The sequence below is a fragment of the Talpa occidentalis genome, unplaced genomic scaffold (assembly GCF_014898055.3).
Source record: "Talpa occidentalis isolate TD23 unplaced genomic scaffold, MPIMG_talOcc4v2.1 talOcc4.2, whole genome shotgun sequence".
NCBI lineage: Eukaryota > Metazoa > Chordata > Mammalia > Eulipotyphla > Talpidae > Talpa > Talpa occidentalis.
Genome location: NW_023602073.1, coordinates 15,680,638 through 15,699,364, shown reverse-complemented (window position 1 = coordinate 15,699,364; position 18,727 = coordinate 15,680,638). Strand labels below are relative to the sequence as shown.

The 18,727-nt window shown below is 45.1% G+C and overlaps 1 protein-coding gene across 5 annotated transcripts; it reads right to left on the bottom strand.

The window, feature by feature from the left end:
- Positions 1-325: 325 nt before the first annotated feature.
- Positions 326-17,947, bottom strand: LOC119251727 (E3 ubiquitin-protein ligase TRIM38-like). 5 transcript variants are annotated; one of them, XM_054698384.1, is made up of 8 exons: positions 17,881-17,947; positions 14,110-14,194; positions 10,022-10,495; positions 9,290-9,385; positions 7,162-7,392; positions 5,876-5,898; positions 5,671-5,783; positions 326-2,624 (listed from the first exon to the last, which is right to left on the bottom strand). In XM_054698384.1, exons 3-8 carry the CDS (start codon positions 10,430-10,432, stop codon positions 2,104-2,106), a joined length of 1,395 nt encoding a protein of 464 aa, XP_054554359.1. In that variant the 5' UTR covers positions 10,433-10,495; positions 14,110-14,194; positions 17,881-17,947; the 3' UTR covers positions 326-2,103. The 5 variants fall into 5 exon arrangements, with proteins under 5 accessions (XP_054554359.1, XP_037374885.1, XP_054554361.1 ...); XM_037518988.2 differs by lacking the exon at positions 14,110-14,194; XM_054698386.1 differs by lacking the exons at positions 14,110-14,194; positions 17,881-17,947 and adding an exon at positions 17,382-17,403.
- Positions 17,948-18,727: the final 780 nt, after the last annotated feature.

Below are 18,727 nucleotides of genomic sequence, written 5' to 3'. Positions count from 1 at the left end.
GACTTTCTATATGAACTGCACATTATCATAACTTTTAATAATTTGGTGACTTTTTGGTCATCATTAATGCTGCTTGGGATTAGGCTAATTACACCACGGTGCTCTACTTGCCCAACTCAGGTTGGATAATTTAGGTGAGAAAGGAAATGGATCTATTTATTTTTTATTTTATTTTTTAAATATCTTGTTTTATATCATTCTTACATCATTTTTCATTTTTGCACAATGTATGCATTTTCATTTTGGTTATATTCCCCATACAATTACACTTCCCCTTATTTTGACCCTAATCCTTCCTCTCCCCGCCCCTCCCTCCCCCCTTTATTGTGTCTCTGGTTTATAGTTGCTTGTTGATTTTGATTTTTACTTTGTATTAATTAGTCTTTTTCCCGGTCCCTTGTTTAGGTTTTCTAGATTCCTGCTATGAGTGAGACCATCAGTTACTTTTCTTTTTCTTTCTGTCTTATTTCACTGAGCATGATCCCTTCTAGCTCCATCCATGTTGCTGCAAACTGGATGTTTATCTTTTTTGATTGCTGAGTAATATTCCATGGTGTATATGTACCACATCTTTCTGATCCAGTCATCTATTTTTGGGCATTTGGGTTGTTTCCATAGCTTAGCTATTGTAAATAGTGCTGCTATGAACATGGGGGTGCCGGTGCCCTTTGGAATTAATGTTTCTGTGTCATTTGGGTAAATACCTAGGAGTGGAATTGCTGAATCATATGGAAGCTCTATCTTTAGTATGAGGAATCTCCACACAGCTCTCCATAGTAGTTGGATCCGTTTGCACTCCCACCAGCAGTGCAGGATAGTTCCTTTTCTCCATATCCTTGACAACATTTGTTGTTGCTCAACCGTTGTGCCACAGGGGAGGCCCTGTTCCTGCTCTTTTATGTAACTGACAGACAACTGCAGCTTCACCCCATGCCCACATGTGATTTCACGTGATATCAAGAAACTGGGAGCACTCAGCCCCAGAGAGATCCTATGTGTCACAAAGAATGGGGGAAGAGATACAGAATGAGCTAAAGTATGCTCAGTGCTTGGTGACTCTTGTGGTATATGAAATGATCAATGTGATTAAAAAACAATGTCAGGGCCTCCCCTGGTGATACAGCGGTTGAGCGCTGGGCTGTGAATCTGCCCACAGCCACTGCAGCACAGGTTCATCCCCAGCAGCCAGCAAGGGTCCCACATGTCGTGCAGACCTCCCCTGCCATGCCCACTTCTCCCCTCAGCAGTGTATTTCATCATTCTGCCTGCTCTGTTCCCTGCACTGGCTCTGGTGAATTCTCTCACGCTCCTGCACTTCTGACTGTACCCAGTACTTGTATAAATAAATAAATAAATTTTTAATTAAAAAAAATGTCACATCATCATCTTCATCATCACCATCTCCATCTCTGAGAAGCCAAGAAGCAGAACTACCCCGAGTGGACGGAGACACTGGCCTCCCCAAAGCCTTTGCTCTCCCAGGTAGGACAACTAGGAATCATGGAGAATACAGCAGATAAACCCTTCCCAACCACCCTACTGCTCAGAAAAGGGCTCCTGGAAATCAGATCTCTGAACCCACTTGCGCGATGGCAAGGAAGATGGATGATCACTGGTATTATGGTGACTTTTCCCCAAGAAAGGGTGATCATCTACATCATTTTTAGTTTTTATATTCTTTCATTCAATGCAGATTTATTGAGAGGACACTGAAAGCTCAGCACTGTTTTAGTTATAAAGGGAAAGAGAAGTGAAAAATCAGATAAAACTGTGGTCCTCACACATTTCTTTTTTAAAAAAAAGATTTTATTTTTGCATAGAAAACCTGGGGTGGAGGCCAGAGGTGTGGGGGTGAGGGGTGAGAGGATTTACCTGAGACAGTGGGGAGCAAATCAGGCAGATCTACTGAAATACACTCCTGAGGGGAGCAGCGGGTGAGACAGGAGAGGTCTGCTGCGCCATGTGGGTAGCTCCTTAGCCAGGGATCAAACTCAGGCTGCAGCAGTGATAGTGCTGAGACTTAATCCCTAGGCCACCAGGGAGCTCCATTTCTATTATATTCTCTAGGATGATAGTTCCCACAAGGAAATGTTTCTCATTTCTTTACTGATCTGGTGGAGGCAGGAATAATGGAGAAGAACGATAAATCCTGAAAAAGGGCCGCAGAGTATCAGAGAAGGAGTCCTCTGGGAAGGTGAAGATGTGGGAACCAGTCGGCATGTTGTAAAAGGACACGCGTCCAGCCTCATAGTCCAAAAAAACCCCCACAATCCGGGGCTGCTCATGTATACAGAGAGATACTGAAGGCTCAGTACGGGCAGTGCAGCCTTCTGGTCTCCTCCACCTGATCACCCAGAATCCAGATTCCGGCTCCGGCTTCACGTTCCTGTCTCTGGGCACATCTTCCAGGCAAACTCCTAAGTCCCACCCAGTTCCCTGTCCCACGTCCACTTCAAAGTAATGTCGTCCTGAGGTGAAGCCCTCAGAGCCCAGGACACAGGGTAAGGCCAGAAATCTCCTAGAATTGTAATACTTCTTCTGGGAGCCTCCATGGGTCACTCTTCGCCCATCCTCAGACAGAATGAGATTATTATGAGCTGTCTCTGGATCCAGAGTCACATCCACTGAAAAATTAAACAAAAACCAGAAGGAACACATTTTCACAATGACAACTGTTTACCTTAAATAAAACCAGCCGGTGTGCGAATGCAAGCTTGTTTCCTACTAGCTGTGTGAGGCATTCTCTGAAGCTCATTTCAATATAAAGCACGACCATATGCATCACAAGAATGGTGGGGAAGATACTGAATGATCCGTGCTTGCTGAAATTTCTGGTATAGTCACTGATCAATGGGATAAAAGATAAAGTATCATCATCTTCATCACCATCACCATCTTCGTCTGTCAGAGAAGCCAAGGACCAGAACTACCAAGAGTGGACAGAGACACTGTCCTCCCCAAAGCCCTTGCTCTCCAGGTAGGACAACGAGGAATCACAGTGTTTACAGCAGACAAGCCTTTCCCATCTTTACTAATGACCACCCACACCAAGGATCGGAAAGGAAAATAACACGACAAACATCATAGCTTCTTACTGAAGTCTCAGGACACACGCCAGCCCCATGGCTGTATGTGGAAGCTCTCTGTCTTGCTTCAGATAATGTTCCCTAGGGATTAGCATAAAGAAAGAACTCCACACCAACATAACAAACCTAATAACTACAGTCAAGTAAAAGAGAAGCAAATATGATAAACTGTTGTGTGATTGGTGATTGGCCTTCGGGCTAACATTTAAATGAAAAGTGATGAGGGTATTTTAGCAAGGGAGTTAACCATGCACTGTGTTCCTGGATTAAACACTGAGTAGCTGGACTGTGGCAATAAGGAAAATCAAGTTGCAGAAACATTTCTGGGCCTCTCTTTTTTCCTTTCAGGCCAGAGCCTACTTTTGTCCACTCTCTGTCCCCAGGAAGGCTGACCCTGGTGGACACATAGACCAGGCTCCCTTTGCTAACATCTGTTTGCTTCAGTCAATGGGAAGCACTAGAGAAAAACAGAGGACTAAGAGCTTGCCTTGTGGATTAGGAGCATAATCAAATTAGGTAACAAATCAATATTTAAAGACACAAATATGCACACACATACATAGGCATGTGTGTATATATAGTCTAAATATTAGGCAATAGACATAATTCTACACCATAATATGAAGCTATAGAGACCTGAACACTAACAAACACCCATAAAAAAATTATACAATGAAACTTTTCATTGAAGACATTTCAGGATAATTGTCTTTATGTGTGTGTTTTAGGAAAATAGATGCTGAAAACCACTACAGGACATATCAAATTTAAATTAGAAAAAAGAGAAACCCAGCAAGAGTTATCTACTAAGGAAAAAATAGAAATTTAACAATAATCAATGAAAAAACAAAAAGAAAGCAACAGAGAGAGAAGACAAAAGGAGCTTCTTAGATATACTTCCAATAAATATAATCAAGGAGACAAAATAGAAGGCCAAATGAGTAAAGATACTTAAAAAACTTAAAATTTAGAGAATTTAGGGTCTCCCCGGTGGAGCAGCGGTTGAGCGCTGGGTTGCGAAGCTGCCTGCAGCTTCTGCAGCGCCGGTTCGATCCCCGGCCACGGGGCGAGGGTCCCACATGGTGCGCAGACCTCTCCTGCCGTCCGCTGCTCCCCTCAGCAGTGTACTTCGTCACTCTGCCTGGTCTGTTCCCGCTCTGGCTCTGGTGAATTCTCTCACCCTCCCGCGCCTCTGACTGTACCCCCTGATGTATAAATAAATAAAATAAATCTTTAAAAAAAAATAAAAGGGAAATTCTGATGTACTTTTAAAAAAAAATTTAGAGAATTTAGAGTAATCTTTTTACCATTCATAAAGTTTTCACTACTCATAAAATTGACAAAATGAATAAATTTAAATAAAATTACTTCCTATAAAACTCACCCAAAAGCAAAAACAAGTGCAAACCATGAGAGAAAGGATCATGGGCTTTAAATCTACACACAGATCATAAAGCAGAGATATAAAGCAAAGAAAAACGGACCTTGCCTTTTTTTTTAAAAAAAATCCCTACCATTCAAGATACTGAAAATACCCATAATGCATCACCACAGTCCACTGTGCCCCCTCCCCATTTAGTGCTCTCTAAGAAGAGTTATGCTAATACATGGAGGGGGGGCGGTTTCCAAAATACGAACAAGGTAATCCTACATTGCCGCAGAAACAAATATATTGAACACAAGCAATGTCAAACCAAATGTTCTAAAGAAAAGAGAATTACAGGTGTTACGCTCACTGTGAAGAAATAATCGGCCATGGTGGGAGGCCGATGTGCAAGATGACGAGTGGCAGCTCCTAGAATCTGAAGGCACTTTCAGCCAACAACCAGCAAGAGCCAGGTCCTATAACCATCAAGCCCTATAATCATAAAGAAGTAAAGACTGCCAAGCACCAGAGGACAACTGCAAGATGATACCCCAGGTTAGCCACCAGACAAGCAGCAGCTCAGTCAATACCATAAGTACCTTTTCTGACACTCACATGGGCTGGCCCAGATTTCTGACATATGATACAAAGAGACAGTAAGTTTGAAGCCACTAAATGAGTTTGCAGCAATATAACTCCAACAGTCATTCTGGTTACGCTTGATCTGGCAGACAAATGAGTTATGGAAATCAATTTTCAGAATTTTTGAATTTTGGCTGGACAGTTGAAAATGTCATCTCGGTCAAGGTCTAAAACTATTTCCTTCTCAGTCCATCATACTGGTCTAGTTTTGCAGCTTCTCAGACTTACCCGAAATATTAATAATGAACTTTATGTTCCTGACACTGTCCTAATCTCCTTACCCAGGTGGATGCACTTCCTGTTTATGACAACAGAAAACGTATAACTGTTAATATTTTCATTTCCCTGAGGAGGCAAACAAGGAGGTGAATTGCCTGGGCTGACACAGCTAAGAAATGGGAGAGCAGGAAACTGAGAGGTGCACAGATCCCCAGCAAGCACTGGAGCACCCTAAAGCAGGAGCGTGTGGGGCTCCAGGGAAACAGTACATGTCTGGCCCACAGATGGGAGAAGAATGTGGTTAACACTGAAGTTAACTTCCACCCCCAGCACTGAAAAATTCCTGACTTTCCATACCTTGGTAGGTCTTTAATATTTTCCTCATAACACAGTAGAGCTCAGAAATGTCGCAGTCAGTATGAATTTCCAAAGATACGGCCTCTGGGACTTCCAGCTTCATAGCTGAACTCCTAGACTCAGCAGAGCAGAGACTTCTTCAGTGGGACATTCCATGAAGCTTCTGTACCAACACCCCTTCCCCCTGTACTCACATACACCTTACCTGTTCAGGGTGTCTTTCACGTCCTACAGAGAAACAGGGACAAAAGGTGAGTTTGGAAATATACACAATTCATGGGGTTTGGCATGTGGGGTGTTCTCTATACACTCCATCCAAAGCAGAGTGAGCCCCACCTTGATACTGATGGATTCCCAGGTCAGATGAGTCCCATTCTGATCCCTAGATCTAGAGCACGGCAGCCAAAGGGATCTACGTGAGCCCAGTAACCCTCTTGCTATACACTGTGATCACAGCATCATGGGAGCTGCTTGAGGACGGCTGGCAGATCCTGCGCTCCCTCTTCAAGACTTCCTTCAGGGACTCCCCTGGTGGCACAGGTGGTTGAGCACAGCGCTGTGATGCTGTCTGCAGCCTTGGCAGCGCTGGTTTGATCCCGGCCAGCGGCGAGGGTCCAACATGGTGCAACAGACCTCTCTCCTCTCTTGCCTGAAGCTCCCCTCAGAAGTCTTTTTGGCCAGTCTGCCTGTCTGTTCCCAGCTCAGTCTCTGGTGAATCCTCTCACCCTCCCGTGCATATGGCCTGTACCCAGTTCTTGTATAAATCAATATTAAAAAAAAAAAAAGCTGCTTTCAGGCTGCTTTCAGGGACTTAACTGCTTCAGATGAGTCTACATTAGCTATCACTGATCACACAGGCCTTTCCTTAGTGAGGAATCCATGCACAGCTGATGAGAATGGGCCACAGCAGGGGTGGCAGGTGTTCCATGCAGGAGGAGCAAGTCAGGTGACATTGTCAACCTTACAGTGTGGTCTTTTGTTCTACAGTGGCAACTAAAATAAACAGCTCCAGCAATTAATGGTTTTGGGGTGGATCCCATATGCAGCTGAAGGAAGGTACAATTAGAGCTCATGGGGCAGGTGATCCACATGAAACCAGGGAAAATGTCATCTGTCTTGGGGGCTTCGGTTTATTATCCTACAGTCATGCAGAAAGTCCTTAAGCAGACAGATCGACACAGAGGCTCCTGTGCACATGGGACAGAGGCAACAGGATAGCCCGTGGCTCCATCTGCCCAAGGAACACACCACATATATCCAGACTGGGTGTGTTTTCTCAGATTCATATAAAAAACAACCTCTAGGCTAGGAAGGCCAACCTGCAGATATTGGTGTATATTAAAAAGAAACACTACATTAAAGTATGACTCGGTAATGTCATGCTTTACAGCGAAACAGGCAGGCCTTGCATTTTCCCCAAACTTCCACACCTTACTCCCCTTAATACCTCAGGAACAGACACCTCTTCATCTTCCCAGGGCACAGCCTCACCTGCAGCAGACTATGGGCTGGGGCCTGACATTTCTTCTCTAGTTCCAGGATGTGGCTCTTGAGTTCTCTGCTCTGCTTGTTCACACTGGCTTCACTGTCCTGCAGCCTTTTGAGAGTCTGACATTTTTCCATCTCCAGTCTCGCCAGAAGACACTTACTGTCTTCATAAAGGAAGTTATAGAGATTCTGAAAGCTAGACTTGATTTTCTCTTTCTGAAGCTGCACCTCCTCCTAGAATCAAGGAAGGATACTCAGAAGTTGGAAACAAAACAAAATTCAAGTAGAATTAAAGAAGCAAAATGTGGTAAACAAATACAGTGAGAAACTGTTCGGTCATATAAGATGCATGAAACTCTGGTACATGGTAAATCATGGATAAATCTTGAAGGCATTATCGGTGAAGAAGTAAGAGAAAAATGGCAACAATTTTATGATTGTACTTACAGAGGTACTTAGTCAAATTTGGAAAAAAAAGTAGAAGGCTGGGGACACGGGGGAGGAGGGACAACAGGGACATTGTTTACTGGGGTAGAGCTTCAGGCTGAAGGAGGAACTAGTTCTGCAGATGGAGAGTGGACACGGGGCTCCACAATGTAAAGTCATGCCAAGAAACTGAACACATAGGATGCTGACATGGTAAATTTCATGATCTATTTATTTTAAAAGACGCACACACTTAAAAAAAGAGGTTTTGGGCCTCCCTGGTGGCGCAGCCAGTTGAGTGCAGTGCTGTGAAACTGCCCGCAGCCTCTGCAGTGCTAGTTCGAACCCCGCCCGCCTCAGAGCAACCCAAATGGTGAATGACCTCTCCTGTCTCGCCTTAGCAGTCTATTTCGTCAGTCTGTCTATTTTGTTCCCTGCTCTGTCTCTGGTGAATCCTTTCACCCTCCCACACAACTGGCCTATACCCCGTTCTTGTACAAATAAGATCTTTAAAAAATAAATAAATAAAACATGAGGTTTTGTTCAGTTTATAAGCTGCTTTGCTGTGACATTTTTTCCTGATGAGACATTTGAGGAGAGTGTGCATGTCCCTGCTGCAGAGCATACCCAGGAGCAGGCACGCAGGTGTGGGAGAGGCTGTCACAATTCTCTCTCATCACCTGATTAATTTTCTTCTTCATTCAAGATTTAAGAGAACAGTGCTAGATAATTTCAATGTGGAGCAGGGCCAAGGTCAAACATTCTTATAAATCTAGTTTGTTGGGGGGGATAAAAATGCTATCATAGATTTTTGTGGTGCAAAAGCTATGATGAACATCAACAATTCTGAGTGTAAGACACCCAGGTGGTAGGTGATTTCAATGTACTCACCCTGAGAGTTCTTGCTGGCAGAATTTGAGCACAGTTACTTGAAATATTCATTCATTCATTCATTCATACATTCATTCACCAAACCTGTGTCCATTCAATCCTCCTTATGTATAAGACTGACAGAAACCAATTGATCTATCTTGTGGGACTCACTTTACATTTTGGAGACAAATTGCAATTTCCATCGATGTTTTCTCAGTTCATAAAATGTTTCAGGGATGTGATGTGATAGAAGGGAAATTGATGAGGATGAAGTGGAACTTTTGTGCAGGAGACACATACAGGACAGCTGGACTCTGGCACTGACTTGGCTTCCCTCTATATTTGCAACAATGGAAGTTTTCACTACCCGAGATTCCAGAAAGGAAGGAGGTACAACTGTCCTTTGGGAGCTCAAATTTAACATCCACACACAAAGGATCAAGACAATGGCTTGAAGATACCACCAAGGGAGGAATAACTAACCACTCTGTGGGCTGAGTGCCTGAGGGATCACATCAGTATTTCTGGAAGGCATAGGTCTCTGATGTAGTACACCGATCAGACATGGAAAGTCTTAGAGAAACACAGTCTGCAGTCAAAATAGACTTGTTCTTATGGCAGCTCTATCCTCATTATCAGTCTCATAAAGCTGTGTAGTATGATGTCACCTGGACTGCCCATTTTCAGTGCTCACAAAGACTATTTCTTCTTTGGGTGTCATCTATTTGTTCTGGTCTAGTGAGAATAAACCTTCAAGGTTTTGCTGAGTGGTCCCTTCTGGATATTCTCTAGGGTGGAAAATAGCATGAGAAAAATAACCTCAAATTCTTACCTCCCATTCACCTATTTGTCTTCTTATGGTCGTCGTTATACTCTTACATTCGTCTTCCTGTTTCCTTAGTTTTGTCAAAGCATCCTGGATCTTTGTCTGATAAAAATTGGGTGAAGAAAGAAAGTGTAGTCAATTGGACAAATTCTTAAGGATCTGTCACTATAGTCTCACCCAGGGATGATGCACATAGAACAAGGTAACTACCATCTCAAAGACTATCTCAAAATTTCTAATATAGTGTAAGCGGTATGTGTTCATCAAGACCCCCAAGAAGCTTCCCAGATAAAACTCCCGACAATGACGGGCAGAAACCCACCATGCAGCATTGTAAGAATTCTTCTTTTGCTGATTAGTTTATCCTACCAGACTGCAGAATAAATAAAACGTGGTGGGTCTCTGACCCTGTTTTCAGAATCTGTGACACGGCCTCTCACATTGTGGTTTCTCAAATTGTGCACACACAGGAAGATAAAACAGACCTCTGTGGGTCTGAGCAAGTGTATTCTGCATCAGTGGGTCATCAGGGCAAGTGTGAATAGGGATGAGACTCTAAAGGCAGGGGGCAGTTAAGATTTAATTTAGTGGGGACCCAGGATGCACTATTTTTCAGACAAATGAGATGTAAAAAGCCTTGTTTCCTAATCACAAGCTCAGGTTTCAGCCTAAATAATCACAGATCTGAGGTTAGCCTGAGAGCAGGTGCTGCTACAGGAGTCCGGGGTGCCCACTCACCCTATAGCAGGGACAGGCGTCTCTGACAAGAACATGGTTGTGTTCTCTGTGCTGGGGGGAGCGCTCACAGCACCAGCAGATGGGCTGCCCAGCATCCTCACAGAACAGGTGGAGCTGCTCCCCATGTTCCTGACACAGACTCTCACGCTCCATCTCCTTGATGGTTTCAATAAGGTTTTCTAGCTGCTTCATGGGGCGAAGACTGTCCTTTTGAAATTTTGTGCGACACAGGGGACAGTCGAACGACATCTGCCATGGTCTTTCCTCTTGCTCCTTCTCAATGATGCCTTCTAGGCACCCGCGGCAGAAGCTGTGCCCACAGTGGATGCTTGACGGTGCCGTCATCAGCTGTAGGCAGATGGAGCACGTGGCTTCCTCCTTCATCTTCTTCATAGTGGTAGCTAAGTCCATGGCTTTTCCTCAAAATCTCCAATAACAGTTTGGAATCAGAGATGAGGCAGTCTTGAAATCTTTCTGGAGAAGAAATAGTTTGGAATTCAGAAAATGTAAACCCTATTGCTGGGTTTTAGTAAATGGTGGTCCCTATCACAACTGGCCATTAATATGTAAATTAGGGGCCTCCCTGGTGGGGCATCATCACTATGAAGCAATCTGCAGCTACTGCAGTTTTATCCCTGGCCAGGGAGATGACCCACATGGTACAGCAGACCTCTTTTGTTTTGCCCGCTGCTCCCCTCAGTGGTGTATTTCAGTAGATCTGCTTGTTCTGCTCCCCACTCTGTCTCTGGTGAATCCTCTCACCCCCTGTACCTTAGGCCTGCACCCCAGCTCTTGTGTGCATAAATAAATCTTTCTATAAAATAAATAAATACAATTCAAATTAAAATAGGTACTGGCATGCGGACAGACATACAGATCAATGACGTATGATAGACCAGAAATAAACCCATATATTTATACTCAATTAATTGACAGGGTGTCAAGACAATCCAATGAGCAAAAAAAGAATTGTCCTATCAACTAATAATGGGAAAAGTACATACTTATAAGCAAAAGAATGAATTTGAATGCCTGCTTCTAACCACACACAAAACAACCCAAAATGTATCAAAGATGTAAATATAAAAACTGAAAAAATTAAAACCGGTGGGATGGAAACTGAAGGGACAGATGTTTGCTTTCTTAGGTTAGTTTTGGTAATTGGGATAACATCAATGACAGCAATGAAGAAGAAATACTAGGATAGAAGGGCAATAAAATTAAGTTTCTTGAATTTCATAGTACTCCATCAAGAATGCGAATTACAGGCCTCGCTGGTGGGTCAGGTGGTGGATCACCGCACTGTGAAGCTGTCCGCAGCCTCTGCAGTACGGGTTCCATCAGGGCTGTCCAGGAGAATCCCATATGGCACAGCACACCTCTCCTGTCTCCCCCACAGCTCCCCTCAGCAGTGTGTTTCAGTCAATCCGACTGTTCTGTTCCCCCACTCTGTCTCCGATGAATCCTCTCACCCCTACCCCTAGACCCTCTGGTCTGCACCCCAGCTCTTCTATGCATAAAAATAAATCTTTTTAAAAAAATCAAGGGAAAAAAAGAAATGGGGGGGAAAAAGAACCTTTAGGTGGTTGTTATGACTGCATTTCATTGTTCCAAAGTTACACAGACACCAAAAAGACTTAAAAGACCCAAGTTAAATTTCTAAATAAAGGAGGCCTCCCTGGTGGCACAGGTGATTGAGCGCAGTGCTGTGAAGCTGTCCCCAGCCTCTGCAGTGCTGGTTCAATCCCCGCTGGCCTCAGAGCAACCCACATGGCGCGGCAGACCTCTCCTCTCTCCCCCACTGCTCCCCTCAGCAGTGTATTTCGTCAGTCTGCCTGTTCTGCTCCCGACTGTCTCTGGTGAATCCTCTCATCCTCCCGCACATCTGGCCTGTGCTCCAGTTCTTGTATAAATGAAATAAATCTTAAGAAAAAAAAATTTTTTCTCATAAAGGAAATTATAGTGTATGATATAAAAGCACAAGAACAGGATTAATGGCTGATTAGACATTGCAGAAGAAATCATGGGAACTGGAAACACAGCAACAGCAACTCTGAAAAATCAAACCCAAAGACACAACAATGCCCAAGACAGGCGTGAGCTCTGCCCCTGGCCATGCGCAGATGGGGGCTGGGGGGAATTTGTTATAGGGCAGGGAGAGGTGCACCCCAGATCCCGCAAACCTGCCTATTTTAAAAGGGTTCTGCCATTCGCCGCATCAACACAAAACATATGAGACTTTAATGGGAAGAAACTCTAATACAACTAGGAAACAATACAGGAAAAGCAAAGAATCTAGTTTCTAAATCAAGCACCCAAAGTTACCTGTCCCCTCGTGGGTAAAAGTCCATCCATACGGGATCTGCCCAGAACAAGGCCCCAAAGCCTGCCACAAGTCTAAAACATCTTCCAGTGGGGACCCACAGAAAAGGGTCAGAAAAAACCAGACAAGCCTGGTAGGAAAAGAGCAAAATCAACATCAAGATAAAAGCTGCCATTGTCACCTCCCCATGGGTCTCACCCACATCTGTGTCACCCAGTCCACGACCAAAAGACAAGCGCAGTTTCTTCACGTGTCTCTAGACAAGTGCCTCCTCCAGGTCTCCTTCTGGCTCCATCCTGCTTCCTTCCTTCCTCAGTCTCCTCTACATCCTCTTCTCTTCCTGCTCAGCTCCACCCTCCTTTGGGTGGGGCAGGGAACCTGGAACCTCCCTCTTTCCTGGGGACCACCCTGTTACACTTTGTTTCCCCCAGCCCTTACTTAATCCTTCACTATGGCAAACATAGAAATGTAAGTTGCAGTCACATAAGTTTTTTGCTAGTAATAAAATGACTGTTTAAGGTAAATGACTACTCTAAGAACACTTTTGTTTAGCAACTGTGCCTTCTTTAAAACAAAGAATAATAAATGTCATGACCTCTGCAGGAGGGTAAATAGACCCTTGGCTGTTCTAGAGGAAGATGTGATGATTGTTATCTTCTTGCCTTAATGCATATGCTTATGCACTCTCAAGGTTTGCTTGAAATGTATAAATAAAGGGCTGCTGAGACCCTCAGCAGGATGATGTCTGCACCATGACCAAGTGTTTGCTTCTCCTCAATTTCCCCTCCCCCTCATTCGCTACAATTGCGCCAACGCCTTCACATCCTTCAGGAACCCCTGACACCCAGGCTGCTGTGGCTGGCTCCCAGCAATAATTCAATGCTTAATATCTGCCAATGGCCCCATAGACAGGCACAGAACATTCCATCATGTCAGGAGATGTCCTTGGAGCAGGTACTTGTAGAGATAGAGAAGCAGACAGGTTTGTTCACAGATGTTGTATGAGAGAAGAGAACTCAGGGAGGGAGAGTGAAACTCTCTGTGTCTGAAGAGCCTCAAGAGGAGTCAGCCCTATTTACTTCTTTGTCCTGCTGGCAACACTGACATGAATGTTGGCAACAGAGTCCATGGGACCAGTCACACTTGACTGTCCTCACACCCCCATATCTCATTCTCTGGACCCCACTGAAACCCTCTAAGCAAAAGGTTAGTCTCATTTCCATGGAGCCCACACTGAGGCAGGAGTCTGGAGAGAGAGGCAAGAGGTGGCTCTGGGAGCAGAGTCCCTGGGCACAAGGGAGGTGACTGTCTCCCTCCCTTTATTATTGTCACAGTTTGGTGAGCTCCTTATTGCCATCCACCCTCCACTCCCCCACTGAAAGGTCCATGCAGGAGGCTGGAATGCAAAAACCCACCGGGAAGCCCACCTGGGAACAGGAATATGGAAGCCTGCCTAGAGAACTCAGACAATGAACCTCCCCCTCCCTACAAATCTTTTCTCAGACAAAGAAACTCCCCCGCCCAACAAACTTTTTCCCGCCTAAGGAGCCCAGTTTCCCACCTGACCTCTCCTCACCCTATAAAACCCTGCGTCCCCTGACAATGTGTGCGGCTTCACTGACCCCCCAACCTTGGGTCTGTGAGGTCCGCCTGGGGCGCAATAAATTTTCCTTCCTTTGAGAAATTTAGCCTGGCTCTCCTTTTCTTTACCGCACCAAACCTTTCACCCATACACACAGACATCACAGTCCACCCCAGAGCAAACCTTGGCCAGGACTTTGCACTCCTCCTCACAGCGCAGTCAGTCACAAAATCGCTGCTAGTTGCTCTGCAGCTCCACTTCCAGATTCCTGGAAGGGAAGTTCCTCTGACTAGAGTCAACTCAGAAACGAAACTGATGAGGGGGCGGGTCCAGACAGATGAGGGAGGAAACTTGTCAAAATGCCAGGGGTTTTACACTCAGGAATCCTGACTGGAGGGCCTGGTAGGAACAGCACTTGCCGGGGACCAGCCTCCGGCAAAATGTCGTGTCAGGGGTTCCTGAAAGGATGAGATGGCATCTGCGAAAACGGAAGGGCTAAGGGGAAAGGGATGAGGTAAAGTGAGGAGACACTGATACTTGGTGAGGTGCTAGTATCTTCTGCCGAGAGGCTCAGCAGGTTATTTATACATTTTTTGCAAGCAGTGAGATGACATTATCATGTGCATAGAAACAAAGCAGAAACAATCAGTGCATCTCTTTTTCCATGGGCTTTTGGCCACTAGTGCTCTCAGTGAGAAGACAACCTTCAAGGTTAATAAAAAATAAAGCCTTACACTAAAACTCATTGTTTCAGCTAAACAATAACCTAAGACAGTTGATAGCCGCCAGGACATCCCTATCAGCTAAAGCCTAAGCAAGAAAAGACTTTTCTTATTCTCATGGCCTTCAGCCAGGGACCGGCTGCTACTCAGCTATCAGAACTTTTTCTACCTAGAAACTCCATAACTCAAATAGCTTCATTTAAAAACTTTCCCAAGAAACTTCAAGAGAAGGCAAAAGGAGGACCTACTATAATTATTGTATTGTAATGCTTGTCAGGCATGTTCAATAAATTGTCTCCCATTGTCAAGTGGGCCATATTAATAGCCTAGGGTGGAAGAGGCATTTCTGATAATCGCACAGTATATATTTGTAAAAGAAAGTACTTCTGCAGAGGCTGAGGTGGGTGGAGCCAGGCAGTGACTGGGATTCTAGAGCCCCTGCCTGGATCCTGGGACAGGTGCTTTGCTTGGTGCTGATATGAATGCCCTAGGGGGTCTGTCAGGGTGGCTGACCTGCAGAGGAGCTGAGGAACAACTAAGCCAAGGGTGACCAGCTACTCGGGCTCAGAAGCTGCTCGTTCCAATGCTGGCCCAGCTTCCTCTCGTCCCTCCCAGGAGGAATCTCTCAGTCCTGCACTCACCTGAGTGTTCCCTAGTCTCTGCCATTTCACACCTGAAGATTTATCTTATCCTGTCGCAGCCTGCAGGCAGGCCCTACACAGGGACTGGCAACACCAGCTCCTGAGGCATCCAGCTGAAGACAGAGGGAGAATGTGTCCCTGGGTCCCTGATCACAAGATCACTCCTTGCATCTCCCTCTACCAGATCACTGTCCTGAATGCAATTCTGCACCCAGGCACACTCATTCTGAGATGTCTTTTCAAAGGAGCAGGAAAGGAGATCCCCACAGGGGATCAACCACACCCACACAGCATAGTCAGAAAAGACAAGCTCATGGCAGGGTCTGTCCTGTGACCACTGCCCCCCTGGTACCTGCTGTGTGAAGGAGGGGATCATGCAGAGTTCAGGGCTGAGAGGGCAAGGGATGCAGAAGAGCTTTCAGAGACATGTCCCCTAAGTGGGGAGAGTACAGTGTGTCAGGTGATTTGTGTGATGTGGTGAGACAATTAGGTGAGCAGTGAGAGCAGTGCCTGGTGGTTCTTCCCTGTTTATGGGGAGTCTAGGTTGTCAGATCTCATAGAATTGGTGTGGGTGAGATCACTGGAGTTCCTTAATAGGACCTGTAGCCTTAGTAATTGCTTTGTGGGGAACTATCACCCCAGATTTCTAAGGTGTTTTTCCTGAAGTGTTTTTCCCAAAGTGAACCAAAGATAAAAGTTTAAGAACTGAAATGGTTAAAACCGTTTGGAAGAAAAGAGAAGGAAAAACTCTTGTTCCCTTGGGTTCCCAGTGGTTATCTGGATGACACCCAAAACACAAGTAATAAAAGTTCAATATAACAAGGATACCAAGTTGAGCTTCTTAGGATTCCATCAAGAATGTAAAAAGATAACTCAGAGAATGACAGAAAGTTTCTAAAATTATTAGGCTGATAAGGGACATACCTAGAACTGTGATTAGCATAAAAAGTTATTACAAACCAAAATACAAATAATCCAACTAAAATGGGAAAATCATGTGAATAGAGATAATTCCAAAAAGACACACAATTAACCATGAAAGTTCCACCATCACCAGTCATTAGGAAAATGCAAAAGCCAGAAGAAAACAAAATCTCAATGAGATAGCACTTAACATCCATTAGCATAGTTCCCTTGAAAAATACCCACAATAAAACGTAGAGAAATTGGAATGTCATACATGGCGTGTGAGCATATGCAACGTTGTAGCTTCTTTGTGAGACACAGGGCAAGCTAGGAATTAGGCAGTTTTAGGGACACTGCAGGAGGGGACCTCCAAGAATTGAGGAAGTCTTCAGAGATAAGGGCAGCAAGAGGAGTGTAACTAATTAACTAATTCCACCTGGAAAAACAAACATCCCAGGACGAGGACAATGCTGGCCTCGGTTTCCTTCAGGTGATAAAGGGAGGCAGAGATTGGAGAAATGGAGAGTGGTTTAATTTATAGACAACTTAGAAGGGCAGCTGTTTAACTTCAATGCAGGGATGCCCATCCAGAGGACTGGGCCATAAAGATAAAGATGCAACAAATGTGGAAAGACAGACCTGCTAGATAAGGAATGTGAAGATCCCCCACTCAGTAGCAAATTAAGTGAGACAGCCGAGAACTAACCAATCACAAAGAGACTGGTGGAGCTTTAGAATAATGAGGGAAAGAAGGTCTATATTCCCTGAGGCACGACTCCACTTTGGCTTCCTTGCCCCTCCCAGGCCTGGTTCCCTGGCCTGGGAGTCCCACTTTATTTCTGTTCTTTTTCTCCTCAATAAACTTTTTCTTTCTCTAAACAAACCTGCCTCTTCTCGCTTGCTTGCCTGAGCGTCTGCGAAGTTCCTGCTGCGGCTTCATGAGACACCACCCCGTGGGGGTCTAGTGGCTGGGACTCAGCGCTGCACCTGCAGCCTGGGATCCATTCCTGGCTGGGAGACTAGGCCTGACAATTCCCGTATCATTTGGAAAACAGACATTTCCTTCCAAAGTTGAACAAGTTACCAAAAGAATTAGCAATTCTACTCCGAGGTACAAACCTCCAAATTTCAACATAATCACAAAAACATGCACAACATTGTTCACAATGGCATCGTTTGAACTCACCCCAAAGTGGAAGCAACCGATGTCCATCCTTTGATGAACGGGCACACACAATGCGTGACATCCATACAGTGGGATGGTTTGTCCAGAAACAGAAGCAAATACTGACCCAAACGACAACACTGATGAAGCATGAAAACCTGACATGAAATGGAAGAGGCCAGACACCCAGCGTGAGACCAGGACCCTGGCAGGTCAGAGATCTGACCCAGTGACGGGGGAGAGCACGAGGGATGACCCTGCTGTTCTCTCACTTCCCCGCAGGTCAGGCTGATCTTCTGTGCTGTCTGCACAGTGGCTGTGTCCAGCAGTCATGGCACACTCACTGAGTGTCCACTGAGAACTCAGAGCCGGTTCAGGTAAAGGGAAACAGCAGATGACAAAACAGACCAAGTCCTGTCCTAATAGGACTGACGTTATATTTCTACGATGGGAAACAAAAGAGACTCTTTTAAATTGACCCCTGGGATAGAGGGAGGAACAAAAGAGAAGAATGATTAACCTGGAAATAAGGCCGAAGAGTATCAGAGAAGGAGGCCCTTGGGAAGGTGAAGATGTGGGAGCCAGTGTTCATGTCATAAAAGGACACAAGTGCAGCCTCATAGTCCAGAAGAATCCTCACCAGCAGGGGCTGCTCCCTCAACGCAAGGGAAGTTGAGGGAGAGGTAAGGGCCATGTAGCCATTCTCCTGGCAGAGTCTGATGGCCCAGAAGCCAGACTGAGGCTTTGGGGTCATGTCCCTGTCCCTCTGCACATTTTCCAGACAAACTCCTAAGTCCCACCCAGATCCTTCTCCCACATCCACTTCAAAGTAATGTCTACCTGAGGTGAATCCCTCACAGCCCAGGACACAGGGTAAGGAACAGAATCTCGTAGAACTGAAATACTCCTTCTGGCTGCCTCCACGGGTTACATGTCTCCGATCCTCAGACAGAATTAGTTCACGATGAGCTGTGTCTGGATCCAGAGTCACGCTGACTGAGAAAAGAGAAAGACACATTTTATTTGCTGTTGAATGTCATGATAACTCAGGGAAGTGAAATCTGCTATATTGCTATTTTCAGATGGGGAGAATGAGCAGGTGATTAGTCTGGGAGAGAAGGAATTTGAAGAGCCTTAAGAGTTAACCAGGAAGCTACATCCCTGCCAGGAGGGAGAGAATTCCAGCTCCACGGAAGAACAGTTAAACAGCCTCCCTGTCTCTGAGTCTACCCAGGGATAGCCACTGACTTATTACCACCAAAGAGGCATTTTATGTGAAACATGAAGGGAACTGTTGACTTCACACACCTTGGAAGCGCCTTAACATTTCCTTCTCATCAAAGTAAAGCTCAGGAACAAGGCACACA

Coding starts and splice junctions, on each gene's coding strand:
- LOC119251727 (XM_054698384.1), bottom strand. CDS start 10,432: ATGGACTTAGCTACCACTATGAAGAAGATGAAGGAGGAAGCCACGTGC. Junction 9,386..10,021: donor ACGCCTGTCCCTGCTATAGG/GTGAGTGGGCAC, acceptor AATTTTTATCAG/ACAAAGATCCAGGATGCTTT. Junction 2,625..5,670: donor AATATTAAAGACCTACCAAG/GTATGGAAAGTC, acceptor TTAATTTTTCAG/TGGATGTGACTCTGGATCCA.